A 16,309-nucleotide genomic window follows, 5' to 3' on the forward strand; every position below is an offset into this window, starting at 1 on the left:
GGCTCTACATCAATACACGAGCCAACTTATAAAAAACATAAGAAGGTGCATTAATACATCATTTTTTTTAATGATAGTGTCTAGACCGTAGGCCCAACTAGATGGTGAGGCAACTAACCTTTTAGAGTACCATATCTTACTCAAATCCTCTGGATATAAATAATACCCCCACAAACCACATATACCAAGTAAGCTGGAAAAAATCCTTATGGAGGGCGAACGAGAGATACATTATTATGATGATCAAAGCTTTATTACCTCTAAAATTTGGGATCCATTGAATGAATCATGTTCTTCCATTCAATTATGTCTAACATATATTTTCCTTTCGAAGAGCAATCCATGGTTAGGAGAACTCAACCAAACCCTAAGGGGTTGGTGTGGTGGCAAGCCAAACCTTGATAAGCTCCTCAAGAAGAGTAGGCCAATGTTCAAAACCCTAAGAAGCAATGAATTCTTTGGGGCCACCCTATAAGGTCCGGTTGACCCTTGACTGAATCAGTTGCACATAGGAATTTTCGAGGGGTGGTGTGAGTGACCATGGGATTAGTCTCACTAAGAGGGTAGGGACAACCATGATACGCGAAAAGAAAAGGTCCTTATGGAAGAAATGAGAAGAAGCTTTTGTCGAAGGCCGAGTCCAACACCTGAAGTTGCATTAAGGATATCTTCGTCCATATGCCCTCTATTATCAATACTTCAATCTTCGTTCTTGTGAGTCTTCTTCTCATACAAACATTCAACTTACATTTTTTCTGGCCATTCGATTAATTCAATGGCCAGGAATCGTTAATATGGTGATGAATAAGGTAAATGCGGAGTTAGATAGCTATCCAATTCTGAGAGTATTGGATCTATAATCTTTCCTATATCTTTTCTTTTTCCTTGCCCTTTATAACAAACCGGTTTGCTTGATTTATTTGAAGACTTGATTGAGGGTAATTTGAAAATTCGAAGCCACCCCAATTTTATATATCTCTTAACATTAAGCATTCTCATCAAGTCCCACCTTCATCTTCTCTCTCTCTCTCTCTCGCTCAAGGCAAGAATCATGGATAGAGAACCAGAGGAACTCCAATTCTTAGGAATTTATGGCATCTACAAGGAGGCCTTCAAGATCATATTGTCTTTACAAAAGATCTTCTCCAAAATCACCCTAACTCTTGTCCTCCCTCTCTCTTTCATCTTCTTAGCTCAAATCCCGATATCCGAGTTTCTCATGTCGAAGCTCCTCCACCATAAAGTGGCCTTGCATCACACTAGATCGGGTAGTATAAGATACGATAGCATCTCTTCTGAATGGATCACCTTTTGGTTATTCAAAGCCACGTACCACCTATTCCTCCTCATCCTCTCCCTCCTCACGACTTCTGCTATCGTATACACGATCGCGTGTCTCTACACTTCTAAAGATATCACCTTCAAGAAGGTCATGAGTGTAGTCCCAAAAGTATGGAAGAGACTTATGGTCACCTTCTTGTGTAACTTCTTCATCAATTTAGGGTACAACTTCTTGTTTGTAGTAATCATTATTTCCTGGTTCCACATGGTTGGAGATACGGGTTTCTTGGAAACTATGATAGTGTTTGCGATCTTGTACGTGATTGGATTCGTGTACATCAATGTCATTTGGCACCTCGCGTGTGTGGTATCGGTATTGGAAGATGTATATGGGATTCAAGCCATGACCAAGAGCAAGGCCTTGATTAAGGGTAAGATGTGGGTTGCAAGCGCCATCTTCGTTATGCTTCATATCTCTTTTGTTGCAATACAGGTAGCATTTCACAAACTTGTTATACATGACAAGTCAGGAGGGGTTCTAAGTAGGGTGAGTTACGGGATCGTTTGTTTCTTACTGTTAGCCATGTTGATTCACCTTGGTCTCGTTATCCAAACAGTTATCTATTTTGTCTGCAAAGCGTACCACCATGAGAACATCGATAAGTCATGCTTAGCGGATCATCTCCAAGTTTACTTGGGGGATTATGTGCCTTTGAAGGGGAAAAATGTTCAATTAGAACAATTTTATGTTTGACATATTGTAATCCTTAAGAGTGCATTTGTGGACGTTTTAATGCAATTTCTAAAAGTTCTGTTTGGAATATTGTTGCCAGCTTCTGCTATTAAAGATAATAATTTCAAATATGATTGGGCCTCCTTTTCTTTTTTGTTTTTGTTTTTTTTTGTTTTGTTTTGTTTTGTTTATCTGGAGTTTAGAATAATTAAAAAAAAAAAAGCAAAATTAAATGAAAAGAATTTTTCATTTGGATTAATGTTCATCTCTAATTACAAAATCCAAGACCAAATTAAAGTAGGATGAAAGTTAAGTGATTTTTCTTTTCGTAAAGTTTTCTAGTTACTTGGGGATTAGGTTTTGGTTTCATTTATATAAAGTGAGGGTATTGCAACACAAAAGCATCCCGATCTGGTAGGTAGTAGTTTCGAAGGGTGGAAAAGAATCCCTGTTTGTTAGGCTATTGAGAGTTTATTAGAATTGAAAACTGAAAAGGGCTTCATTTGGTCATAAATAAGAGGTGGTGATTTGAGTGGAGGGGTTGGATGTGTAGGAATGTTAATGGGCCAGGCTTCAGCTGGTTATGGACCGGGCTTGGGTTTAAAAATTTAGTAGGAAATTTTTTTGAGTCAGGCTTGAATAGATCTCTCTAGTTTTAGCGGAAGGTAGCTAGGCTTATGATGATCTAGCTGGTTTCAAATCACGTTGAACCTGTTGTGGTATGTGGAGCCTGATAGTAGTGGTCAATATGGATGTACTGTAAATCAAGCCACACCTTTTCAAGGGTATTTTTTACAATTTCATTAGTATTATGTAATACCCATTTAAATTTCTATATATATATTTCTCATTTTTTGTGAAAGAGTGTAATCTATAATTGCGAGTTTTCTCTTCATAGTGGAATCAGTGTGATCTGTGGACGTACCTCAATTTTGAAAGAACTACATAAAATCTCTGTGTTTTTGTGTGTGATTTGTATTTTGTTTTTATTCGTTTCTTGGTTCAATTGTTTCTGTTTTTCTCAACAGTACCCACTTTCACGCTGACTACTAAGTACCAACCACTCTTGGTTGCCTAGCAATGCAGAGGGTCATGATGATATGAATAGGTGCTTTGGTATGGTGAAGTTTAGATTGAGAATGTGTAGATGCTAGTGAGAGAGAAATAATTGATAAAATGATTAATACTGAAGCGGGAATCGTGGAACTAAAGCCTTGAAGTTTTCTTCTGTGAGAAAGTTGATGCAGGTTGTGTTCTTGGTGTAGTTCCAAGGGTGGTTTGGACTTGGGCTGTGATCTACACAACCATTAAGGCATAGGTGGTGGTGGCAATTCACGAATATGTTTACAAAGGGTGTTAGATGAGAGTCGTATTTGTGAATTTGATCCAAGTTAGAAACCGTTGTGGTTTGTTGCCAGAGCTTCCTTATAATACCTCGGGTGGGTTAACCAATCTAAAAAATAGTTCTCGAACGATTGCCTCTCTCCACTCAACAATGATCCAAGACCTCCCTGAACTCTCAACCAGCATACTCTCTCATAATTTATCATTAAGAGGATGTGTCTAAACATTCTTTGAATCCGTGCACTTTGGGGTCATCAGTCTAAAGAACTCATTCCTCCATGTTATGGTTTGCAGCCGAGCTTGATAGTACTGATCAACAAGGAGTTAATGTTAACCAATCCACAGTTTTCAATGCTGGCAGGTTCAGGGGGCAGCACGCCCTTTGGTCGGGTGTCTAATCCAATATTGGTACATTGCTAACCCTAATTTGTTAGGGGTATTTATGATAATTTTCCGCAGAAGAAACATTGTAACTCTATTTTGGCCTTTTGGAGCATAGTAACTCTATGTCGTATGTTTGCATCTTCTAAAACTATTGCTGTAGTTACACTCCACACTTGTGCCAAAAATTCCAGACAGACCGTATATCTTATGCATGTTAGTCGAATTCATACACACTAACATCCAAATGTGCAAAAAAGCAAAGAGATAATCACAATTAATACTCGTATTCGAGAAAATGGTCTGACATACACGGAAGGAAGGCTCTAGTCTAGTGGCCTAATTGATGACTTCTTCAGGGCCCTTATTATTCACACAATGATAAAACTGATTAACCAACTCAACTTGAAATTTAGAATGGCTCCAGAAGTAGGCTTATATGAGCCAAAGGAGAGAAATGAAATGTCTCTGCTAGTGTAGTGTGGCACCATGGGGTGAAGAGGCCATTGGATCGATATTGAGGTTTTTCCATCTTCCTTCCTAATTTATTTTACATCCAATTTTTTAATTAATATTGGTAATTTTATTTTCATCAAACATTCATGTCTCGCCTTGCTATGTCCGGGTTGGATTAGGGTAATGGGCCCATATGCAGGCTTTGTGGATTTCTTTTGTTGACATATCATTTTGAAATTCAAAAAGATACAGACAATTTTTTATACACATCCTTGTTTATTGAGTGGTGCTGGGGTGATACAAAGGGAGACACAAGGGTGTCAAAAACTCGTGGTGTCGTGCACATTACCGTAGATGCTTTTCCACGAGATACGAGTAATAAGCATCTATGGTTATGTGCGTGCCACCTCATCATTTTTGTCACCTTTGTGTCATTCCAGCATTTTCCTTGTTGAGTGAACTTGATTGCGCCACATGTCATAAGTGGAAAGTGGTTCGCTCATCAAGCATCAATAATCCATTACTCATGATGGACTGCATCTATGCCAAGGAAATTTGGAAAAGACTTCTGATTTGGTGCTTGATTAATAGGCAAGTTTAGGATTGGTAGGAGGAGCACTCTTTGATATTCAAGGGTTCCTCTCCATCCGACGAAGTGAAGAAGGTGAGGTTTTCTATGCTTATATTTTCCACATTTGGAAGGCGTGAAAGACAATACATTGTTCCAAAAAACTTTAATTTTGTCCAAATACATTGGTCTTTGACCATATTGTGCATGCTGTTCGGATGAAATTCATGACCATGGAGTTGAAAGTTGAGGATTTTTCTTACAATAGAGCCTTCTTTGATTCGTGGGCTATTTCAACATCTTTCTACCATTTCATGCAAGTGGACACATTCACGTCAGTTCAGTGTCTAACATAGTGTCCTGCACAGTCTCCCAAGGATGACTCTTTAGAGAAAATAGTAGAACGATCAATTTTCTCACAAGTATGCTTAATGGTTTAGGTGAGATCGAATCAAACCCTAGATCCCACCCAAGAGAATTGATTGATATTGTTAGGGCGGCCCCTATTTTAATCGTTAGATTGAATCCTTTGTCCTTTAATTCTGGTCTGGGGTCCACCAAACCCTCGATCACCTTCCCCCTCCCCTCCCTCCTCAACTAGGGAATTTTTTTTAGTGGGGATAAAGTTTGGTCCATATATATATGGGAAGCGTTTGGAGGCCCTAAAAACAACAAAACATTTTTTTACATATGGGTGAGAAGTTTTGGAATGGACTGATTTTTTGCAAGGATGATCTCTATAACAAAAAATCAGTCCATTCTAAAACATCTAACCCCAATTTATAAATTGAAGAATCGCGAACCATCAATTATTTGTAAAGCACTTTTAATGGGGGTTGGAAGTTTTAGAATTGGCTGGTTTTGTTTTTTTTTTGTTTTTTTTTATTTTATTTTTACGATGATCTCCTCACCATAGGGATCATTCTCGTAAAAAAATCAGTCCATTCTATAACTTTTAGTCTATATATTGAAAAATGTTTGGTACAATGTTTGACTCTCTTTAGGGTTATATATATGTGTGGCATTCGGAAGCCCTAGAGAGATCCAAATATTGTGCCAAACATTTTTTCAATGCATGGGTTAGAAGTTTCGTAATGAGCTGATTTTTGGTGAGGATGATCTCTATGGTCTTTAACTTTTTTCTAAGTATCCATCTACAATCAATTGGTCTTTATTTTTTAGTTAAATCTACTAATTCTCATGAATGATTTAATAAGGTTGATTCTAATGCTTCTTTAAAGATGTATATGATTTTAGGTTAATAATTCGTGCGGCTCTCTATCAAAATCAGAATGTCCAACTGAAACATTTTAGAATGGAACTAAATTTTAAACCATGCACACAATACCTCATTTATAATTCCTCGAGATCCTATAACCTATGATAAACTAGTTTGAAACAACAATCAAATGTATCGAGTTGGTAATCTTTTAAAATTAGGATAGTGTTTGGACACACCAAGATTTGATAAAGGGAAAATTACTTAAAGGACCTGACAGAGGGATTTTTTTTCTTCTTCTAATTAGTCCTTGAGTTTTGGGCAGTTGCTTGATAGTCCATTTAATGAAACTTTCTTTTCTTAATGGTCCCTCAATCTCATCACGCATTATAATATTTTTGAAATGAGTTGTGTTGGAGTGACCTCAAGTTGGAATTTCATGTCGTACTTCTTGACTTGGAACTGGATAGGAACCATAGATGTTTTTTTCACTTGTATCTCAATGAAAAGCATATATGGTTCCCATGTACACTTTCACGTCAAGAAGTGTGATATGAGGTTCCAGCCACGATTGCAATCATTTCCGATGATTTTTATCATGAATAGTGAATGGAAATGATATACTTCTAATTTTGAACATTTAGATGTATTTTTTGATCAATTTCGACGATTTAAAATAAAAAATGAAGAACAAAATCGAGATTCAAAAAAATTGTAGTGTTGAGCTCACCACTTTTTATTTATTATTAAGTTCAAATTTTTACTGTCAAACTCACCAATTTTTATTTATTGTCGAGATCGACAGTTTTATTTATTGACGAGCTCACAACTTTTATTATCAAGCTCACCAATTTTTATTTATAGTCAAATTCACCAATTTTATTTATTGTTGAGTTTGACAATTTAAAAAAAAATTTGTCAAACTCGATAACAAAAATGTTGAACCCAAAAATATAAAGTGGTGAGCTTGACGCTGGTAAAACCCATCCGTTTTCATTTTTTGAGTTTTTCCAACTAAAATACATGGAAAGTTCAACTAAAAACTTGGCCTAACGACTTATGTAGATAATTTCAAACCAAAAGAACCACCCTTGATCGTTTTTCATCCCCCCGCCCCTCTCATCACACACACACACACAAAGCATAAAAAAATCCCTAACTCTTTACATATATCTTCAAAATGCTTTAAAATGACTTTTTCTTCTTTCTCAAATCCTTTCAATCGGAATGGAATCTCCAAAACTAGACTAAGATGCCGAAAATCCAAATTTTTTGGACGAAAAGAATGACTTTGAATTTCGACATTTCAATCGTAAGATATGTGTGGAGTGGGGTTTAAGGATTATTAAGAAAAGCCCTAAAACTTACGGACTAATTAGAAAAAAAATCTGTCCATTAGGGTCTTTTATGTAATTTTCCCTTTGATAAATGGACACTCCCAGTTGTATGACAATTTTGTCCTAATTGCAAGAGAACAACTGCACTAGTCAAAGCAATAAAGGAATAAAGCAGCTCATCTTTTTTGACAAGGAGGGACCATTTATCAAATGAAGGGTGTGCCCACTACTTTCCATACTTTGAAAAATATCAAAATTACTGAGCTTCATAGAAAATTTGATCAAGATGTTGAAAATTTTAACCTCTCATATTTTATTTTCAAATTTTAACTTACATTAGTAAGAAACAAAAGAATATCATGGCATGCTGTGGCCTAGCATTTTGTAGGCATTGCTTGTGAAACTCACATTGTCTTGGGGTAATTCTTATTCCCTTCCTCAATGGTTCCAACATGTCATCTCAGTGCTTCTTGTCTTCATCTCTCACACAAATGAAGCCATCAACTTAATGGACTTGCCCAAAGTAGAATGTGCGATGTGACTCGTGTAGAATTTCAGAAGTTATTTTGGACCATTTTCATGTTTTGGTGCTTAGATTTGGTCTACATTAATTTCAGCATGTTTATATCTCAGTATCCAATAGGTCATTTTATTGCCATATTTCACTAAATTAATATCATGTTGGCAAATCTATCAGCTATTCCATGCTTGCTTAGGCACATTTCATATCGTGTTTTAGTAGAGATTAGCTTTGCTGGATAGAATTAGGTTCTCAACACCTTCCAACTCTATAATCTGATCATCGAACTTGAGTTTGCTTTCGTACCCTTTCTCCTATTTAAGAGTCATTTTTGGCATACATCATAAAACTAAGCGGTAACTTTAGTCTTAGATATTTTTTACCTTTTCATCCAAAAGGCAGAATCAACACACTCAAAAGAGACATTGATTTTGGATCCCAACGCTCACAATTACAAGCTCTAATTGGGTAGTAGTTCTAATGTAGTGCGCTATAATCATCAGTTTAAATGGGTATCATCCACTCAGATAGATCAAATCAATTTCACTCTTTAAGTGAACAAAATGTATGTTAAATTTACAACCTAAAGTAAGATAAAAGAGGACATTAAGAAATAAGAGGGCCCTCAGATTGTGTTACTCTGAACATTAGGGGAGGATACTCTAAGAAACAAGAACAAGAGCATTATAAAGAGTAAGAACAAAGAGGGGATTTCATACATTTAATTTTCATACATAAATTATATTTTCCAAAATGGTTATTGAGAGTAGTATATGTTCATAAATGGAAGCTTGTATTTTTTCCACAAAACCTCCACATTGAAAGAAAAAAAAACAAAAACCAACTCAAGCATCTACTAGACCATATTGTGAATTACATTTGCTTGGCTCCTCTACCCACATAGATCTAAGCAGCTTAAGCAACACCCTAGCTTTGTTCTTGGCCCTGCAACTACACTGACTCTGAAGTAGTAGAAGAAGCTGTGTCAAGACTCCTGCACAAATCGCCTTCTCTCGTATACTTAATGAGTCATAACAGATCATCAAGAGCGAGCTAACCGCACTCTCGCTGCCTTCGTGATCCGATACTCTGAAAACCATCTTAACAAGGATGTTAACACCATTTGGATGATTAATTATAGCCCGTTTCGCACTTTCAAGTTCTAAGAGGAGTTCGAGTGTAGCCAATGCACGCGAAGCTTGATGTTTATTAGCACTCGTAAGGTATGTTACAAGGCCATCGATGCCACCTTCACTAATGACATTCTCTCGGTTCAATTCAGAAGAACAAAGGGCAGATATGGCTACACTCCCAGCTTCAGAAGCTTCGGAGTTTTCGTGTAGAAGAGCGATTAATCTTCGCAAAAGGCCTTGAGTTTTCCCAAGAATTAAACAGAGATCTTTGGTTTCCAATGATGATGCAATTGCCTCAACTAGATAACACAAATTCATCTTGATTTTGGGATTCCCTTGATCTAATAACACCATAAATGATGCTAAATTTGAGGCTTCTTTAAGCATATTTAGCGATCCCAATTCGCTAAAAGGCAACAACTTTAGAACACAATTGAGGGCTTGTTCTGTAAGCTCTGAATCTTCTTCGTAGAGTTTTGCTTCGGTGGCACGATTGAGATTTCCGAATAACAATCGCAGTAGTAGCTGAAAGAAGCCTAATTGAATCAAACAAGAGCTTCTACAATTCATTTCTTCAGACAAAATTCTGATTCTTCCTAGTGTTTCAAGCCTTGTTGTGATGGTGGACTCTTCAGATTCAAGGTTGTTCTTCAATGTAGCCAAGTAAAGATCGGGTTCGATTGGAATTAAGTGATTGTCTGTGGTGAGCCATTCATGGATAAGATGTCGAAGTGTGTGGTTGGGAACAATGGATAGATCATGAAGCTTCTGCATTGTAACTGGGCATGTGAGGTTCCCAGCCGAAAGCCATTTCTCGATACTTGATCGATCATAAGTTTGACCTGTACATAGTGTTACTGGATCTGTGAACAAATCTAGACTGATTGGGCATCTAAACAAATGAGGGATACTCATTTGATCATCCTTCATCATTGAAACACAATAATTCAAACAGAAAGAAAGAAAAAAAAATGGGCTTAATTAGATTCAAAATCTAAGAGATATGTAATGAAGAACAACAATGGACATTGAGAATCTACACAAATGGGTTTGATTAGATTACAAATCAAAGAAATGGGTAATGAAGAAGAACAAAAGACAACAAATATATATTAATATTTGTGTGAGAGATTTGATAATAAAACTAAAAATGCAAGAAGTGAGTCCTCAATGCAAGACCAATGTAAGGTCTGAAATCAACAATAGAACAGAACTACTGACACTGAAAACCAAGGAGGTGACAAGAGATGAAGAAAATGAAATTGGGTTTTTCAATCAAAGCTGAGAAAACTTCTTTCATGACAGTGTCAGGAGAAATGTAAGCCACAAAGAGTGAGAATGGAGAACACTTTAGCCTTTAGGTAATAGAAAGATGTGAACTTACGGTTAACATTAGAACACTGTGAACTGAACTTGCAGATCACACTGATAATACAGGAGAGAGAGAGAGAGAGTAAGTGTGCTTAGTTGGACAAATCAGATGAGAACACAAATATACAAACACTAGAGATGGCCATGAAGATCCTTATCCTGGTGAGAACAAACAAACAAGATGAAATTATTGCTGAAATTGAGCACAAGTCTCAGTCTCAGTCTCTCTCCCTTTCTCTCTCTTAGTTTATCTATTTAAACCAGTCAAACTAACCCATCTAAACTGTTTGAACAAAATAATGCTCTCTTATAAGATATCTATTTAATTAATCAGTCAAACTGACCCACCTACACTATTTGGACAAAATAATAATGCTTTTGACCATTGAATCCACCTAATCTAATTAAGAAAAAAAAAATTATGAAAAAAACAAAGAAGAAGAAATAAGATAGATAGTAATGATGGTCACACTACTCATGGGAAGGTTAATTGATGTCCAAAATGAAATACAACAAAAATGGGCCCTTCTATTTGCACTTACTGTTTATGTTCGATGCACTCACTTACCTCTATATACATTAACGCTCCAACCCGAAATGTTTTTTAAGTGGATGCAATGAGGGGTGCAAATAACCTGAACCGAAAGAAAAAGTACAAATTTCCCAGAGATTAGTACTGTTCTTCAAAGATCAATACAAAATTTTAGAGTATCTTTAAGAGCATTCTACCATCTCAACCATTTGTTTGATGGAGAGCCTCACTTTTTTTTCAGGCCAATGTTCCCCAGACTTTAATTTATTAATCTTTCCATGCCCCATTTCATGATTTGTCAAACAGCTAAAGAAAATAAATGCACTAATATTTTATGGTGACATAACCAAGATTATTTTTATATGATCAAGCACATTAAATACATTTTGCTGACTTTTAGGCCTTGTATTTGCTCTTTATATATATACATACAAATGAATGAGGAGACATTAATTTATATTAGTTTCATTATTTTTAACGATGATTGACCAAGATATAACAATTGAAATACTATAAGCAAAAACATTTGATAAGGAAATCATAGTTCTCATATAAGAATCAATCAAGATCGTAACGATGAGAAATTGGGAGGCCCCACCAACACATTGCATCGTACTTTGTACTTTGTAGTCCCAATTCCCATTCACTCAAAGATTGAACAGTGATTGGCATTACAACTACCAAATAAAGTATTTGGTATGCTTAATTTTAATTATGAGATTTTAAATTTACATTAGCTTTGGACAAAGTGGAATGGAAGAATCAAATTTGTACAGCAAACCATACATCTTTGAGAAGATTTTATTGTTGTTTTGATTCTTATTTTTAATAAGCTCAAAAAAAAAAAAAAAAAAAATCTTTCTATTTCCCCTATTTTTCTCATCCTTAGGCGTCTCTATCAAATAACTAGCACGGCCAACAAATGCTGTCCAAAAAGTTCAATTAAAAGGCCCAGCTACAATAAAATAATGCAAGTGGGAGGAGAAAGACAGATGCAATCCAAAAGGAAAAAAACCACAAAACAACAATAAGTAATTCAAGTATAGGAATGCGGACAAATATTTTCTCAACAAAACCAAATATGGAAGAAAAAAAAAATTCTTATAATGTTTGTCTTCGTTTAATTGCACCAAAGAAAATGTCAAGCTGAGACTTGCATTTTAGTTAATGAGAGAATAACATGAAGATTTTCCAGCAATAGGAACAAAAAAACAAAAAAAATAATTCATTTTCTTGGGAGGTCAGGTCAAGAATATCTTCTTGCCAAAATGAGAAAATAGTTCTACATAGAAATTTAATTTTCTTGCAAAATACGTAATCATGAAAGCCTGTATCAGATTTTCCTAGTAATTTTAATCATACAGACAACTGAAAATCCAATGATAAAGACTATAATAAATCCAATAATTAACTTCGTCTCCTTTGAACTCAATCTTGTCTGCCATTTTAACAATTCGGCCATTACCATGAGTAGTAGAAGTACACGACAAAATCAGCTTGATTTATAATTCTAGTTTTTGTATTTGACCAATTCTTTAAGAGAGCTGATATTACCATACCAATATTCTTTTGTTCCGTTTCAATTAATAAATTATTTATAAAAATAAAAAAAATACTAAAGTGACTTAAAATAACCCTTGAAGTAGCATTGAGTGTACAGAAAACCATATATTTTTTTGTCTAGAGATGCAAGTGTTAAATATTCGAGGAAAATCAATGGTTCTCTACACCCGGTGCTACTTCAAGTCACTATTTAGAGCATCGTCAATGGGCGATGCTATTTTTACCTTTTCAATTCCATTTTTTAAAATAATAATTTGAAAAAATATAATATTTGACACATGTCTTTCCAAAGATTCATTTAAAAAAAAATATATCATTGATATGTTTTGGATGACAATTTAGTAAAATAAATAATCTAAAATAATATATATTTTTTATGCTTTAGATTACAATTTGGTAAAAAGAATAATTCAATTTCCAACACAAAATACACTTTAACAAATTTTCAAATATTCTAAAAATAAAGTTAAATATAACATTGCTTTAAGCGTGTTCCATTTTTAAGAGTCCATATAGAATTTACATTGGACACCATTTATGGGAAACAATTCTAAAATTTTGGACTTGCGACCAAAATTTGAGACACCATTAGAGATGTTTTAAGACTTTTATCTTTAATATTGTAATAAGAGAAGAAAATTGCAATCACATATCCCTAAAATCGCATTAGCTTAGTTTATAAAAATTACAAAATATCCATTGTTCTATATAATCTCTAGAATCACTGTTTATTTAATATTTTAAATTGTAAATAAGCCCTTCAGATATATGTGCATTTGCACATGCCATCTTCTAGTATGTAATAAATCAAATAAGGTTATAAACATGTCTTTCAAAGGGAAAAGATTGGAAGGAGTATGAATTTCTCCAATAACTATATTTTGTGGGATATATAGCTCATGGTCAAAATAACCCTTGAGATTTTAGTAAATATTTAAGATACCCCTATGTTTTTAAACTAACAAGGTTACTCCCTTGAATGAATTCGAATCCCGTAGATTAATAAAAAATGACTTATATGCCCTTACTTGTTGTAGCCAAAAACCCTTATTTTTTCTCCCCATTATTTTTATTTAATCCATACATTCTCATATTCCATCTACTGTTGCCAAAATCCCCTTTCTCATTAGTAATTAATCATCCTAGATTTCTCTGAAAATCTTATATTTTTCTTAAATTGAAGTTTGATACGATGGTACAAGTATAACCCTAGCTAGAGAGGTGGATGATGGTGGATTTTGGAAAGAAATATCAAGTTTTTATTATTATTTATGGGTATAGGTTGAGGATAGGTCATCATTTAACAATCTATCAGGAAAGACTACAAGGTATGTCATAGTCTCAGACCCTATCATATTTAAATGCTAGAATCTGAGTAGTGGTTAGAAACACCAATCAGAATGAATATAAGTATATGAAGGGTGGGCCAATCAATATTCATGGGTAGTGGACCCCCAAAAAGTGTACCAGGTTTACAGGTCAGGTCTGCTGCACTCTACAACAAGTAAGTTCAACCACTACTACTTCTAGTAGAACTAATCTAATAATCAAGTTGCATGATAATAAGTTCCACGTCAATCCTTCTACTTCCAAAGTAGTTAGTTACGTATGGGATTCCTACTTCCAATCGATATGAGGACAAATAACATTGACCCCAATGGAATGTTGAACCGAATGGGTCAAGATGTTGAATGGGCTATGAGCCAAATCAAACCAATAAGAAAAAAAATCTGACCAAACATTTAATGACAGTCAAATCTTTGATTTTTATTTTTTTAAATTCTGATCAGTCTCTCACTCTCATGAGCAAATCTGATTGGGATTGATTTGGGACCAATTCGATATAGATTGGATCATACCTGGAATCGATCGAATAAGCATCAGATCATACTCTTGTAGGATCGGGTTTCATCTCAACTCAATTCTAAGATCCAAACATTGTCCAATAACAATTGGATCAATCCAGATTTAAAATACAAATTCTAAACAAACTTCATATATAAAACTAAATGTATAATGTAATTTATATATTTTCTCATATTTTATTTTGACCGGGTCCCTATCAGATCAAAATAGATTTATCCATAACCTATCTGATGACTTATTGGATTGGATCCTTATCGTAATCCAAATCCAAAGTTATTAGATGGGATTACATTGGGTTTTGGGTCTAATCCCATCCATTGACCGCATTTCTCATAAGTCATAACTGTTCCTTTATAATTCAAAGAGATTTTCTCCAATATATATATATATTGAAGAGATTTTTTTTTTCTTTTTTCCTTTTTAGAAAAAGAATAGAAGAATAAAAGGGGTGCAATCATTAAAAATAGAAGACTAACGATCCAGAATGGTGACCGGTTTCTATAGCAACATATAGTGTCTATGTGACACTTTTTAGTTGGAGATTAAGTACATTGGACTGCATGCCATGTGAAAAATGGTTTGATTAGGAGCCCAATGTGTTTCAAACACCTGCCAAAAGGAGTCACGTAGACACGTTCCTATTGTATAGAGATCTTGATTCAAACTAATTGTTATTATTTTGTAAGTTATAAAATTTTTGTATGATAATATGAACTTTCTTAAACTGTCAACCTAATATATGTAGCAAGATCGATGGAACTATTTTCCTAGGGGTGGCAATCTTAACATGACCTGTAAACACTACTCGAAAACGACACAAAGTAAGTGGGTTTAGGTCAAGTCTAATTGGGTTTGATTAATAATAGTGTCAACCTATCTAACACCATTAATAAATGGATTGGGTTTGAGTTCTGGACGTCAACCCGCCTAACTTGTTTAGACACATTTAGTTATTCTATCATTAATGTATAATTTTAAATATATCAACAATTATTTAAGAATTTTGTAAATTACACATTTTTTCTAAAATTTCCAAGAACTTTTTCATAATACATTATTTTAGGGTGAATTACTATTTCGTGAGCTGAAAATGAGTTATTTACGTTTTTCGCTCAATGTTCATTTTCATTACCAAAATGTGAACAATCACATTTTTGTTAAAAAAAATTTAGAACGAAGTGATTATTTTGCAGGTTTAAAGTGACAATTTCACAGATTTAAAAAAATAATCACTTTAAAAGCCTCCAAATTCATTATTGTTCACGTTTTAGTAATTAAAGTGAACAATGAGACGGAATCATAAATTCATCAAAAGTTGATCACTTTTCTATAAATATCTCTCTTTTTTTTTTTTAAATCAAAATCTATAAAATATAAGGTGTTTTAAAGATATTTTTAAGTTAATAAATGGTTAAGCTTTAGTTTGGAAAAGAAAAAACATCTTTCTTAATAAGTTATTTATTTATATTTTTTTACTCTATTTTTTTCAATTTAATCAAGAGGTGTGTAGTGTTAATTCTTAATATTGACAAAATGACCTTCAGTAAGATTTAAAATCTTACCAAGTAAGGCTATTAGGTCTCGTGTGATAATGAAATACACTTTGCTTAGCAAATAATAATAATAATATTGAAAAACGCATTCCTTACTAAGTTAGTAAGGAAAGTTTTATGATTACATCACCTTATGACATAAAATGATCTGATGCCACATAGTTGTAAAGGATAAAATTCTACAAACTTTGAAAAATAAAAATCAAAAGAAAGTTATTTTTCATCATTGAACTTAATTCACGGTTGTGTGACTTTATTTTTAGTAATGATATTTTATTTTTTATTGTGAAAATGAAACTTATTTATTCAAAAAAAGATTAGAATTTTATTAAATAGGTTATATATGGGGTGGGTCAAGCATACCTATTTATAAATGGGTTGAGTTTGGGTTTGGTAAATTTTCATAATACCCTTATCTCAACACGACACGATCACGACTCGACTCAACCCAT

General features: G+C 34.2%; 2 protein-coding genes across 2 annotated transcripts; one reads left to right on the forward strand and one right to left on the reverse strand.

The window, feature by feature from the left end:
* Positions 1 to 1,051: 1,051 nt before the first annotated feature.
* LOC147406620 (uncharacterized) lies at positions 1,052 to 2,035 on the forward strand. Its single transcript, XM_086432551.1, has one exon. The coding sequence runs from the start codon at positions 1,052 to 1,054 to the stop codon at positions 2,033 to 2,035; it is 984 nt and encodes a 327-aa protein (XP_086288677.1).
* A 6,514-nt stretch (positions 2,036 to 8,549) lies between these two features.
* On the reverse strand, positions 8,550 to 10,574 carry LOC147406621 (U-box domain-containing protein 26-like). The gene has a single exon (XM_086434753.1). It carries the CDS (start codon positions 9,903 to 9,905, stop codon positions 8,685 to 8,687), a length of 1,221 nt encoding a protein of 406 aa, XP_086290879.1. The 5' UTR covers positions 9,906 to 10,574; the 3' UTR covers positions 8,550 to 8,684.
* Positions 10,575 to 16,309: the final 5,735 nt, after the last annotated feature.

This window comes from Akebia trifoliata, chromosome 3 (genome assembly GCF_017979445.1).
Source record: "Akebia trifoliata isolate Shusen 1 chromosome 3, ASM1797944v1, whole genome shotgun sequence".
NCBI lineage: Eukaryota > Viridiplantae > Streptophyta > Magnoliopsida > Ranunculales > Lardizabalaceae > Akebia > Akebia trifoliata.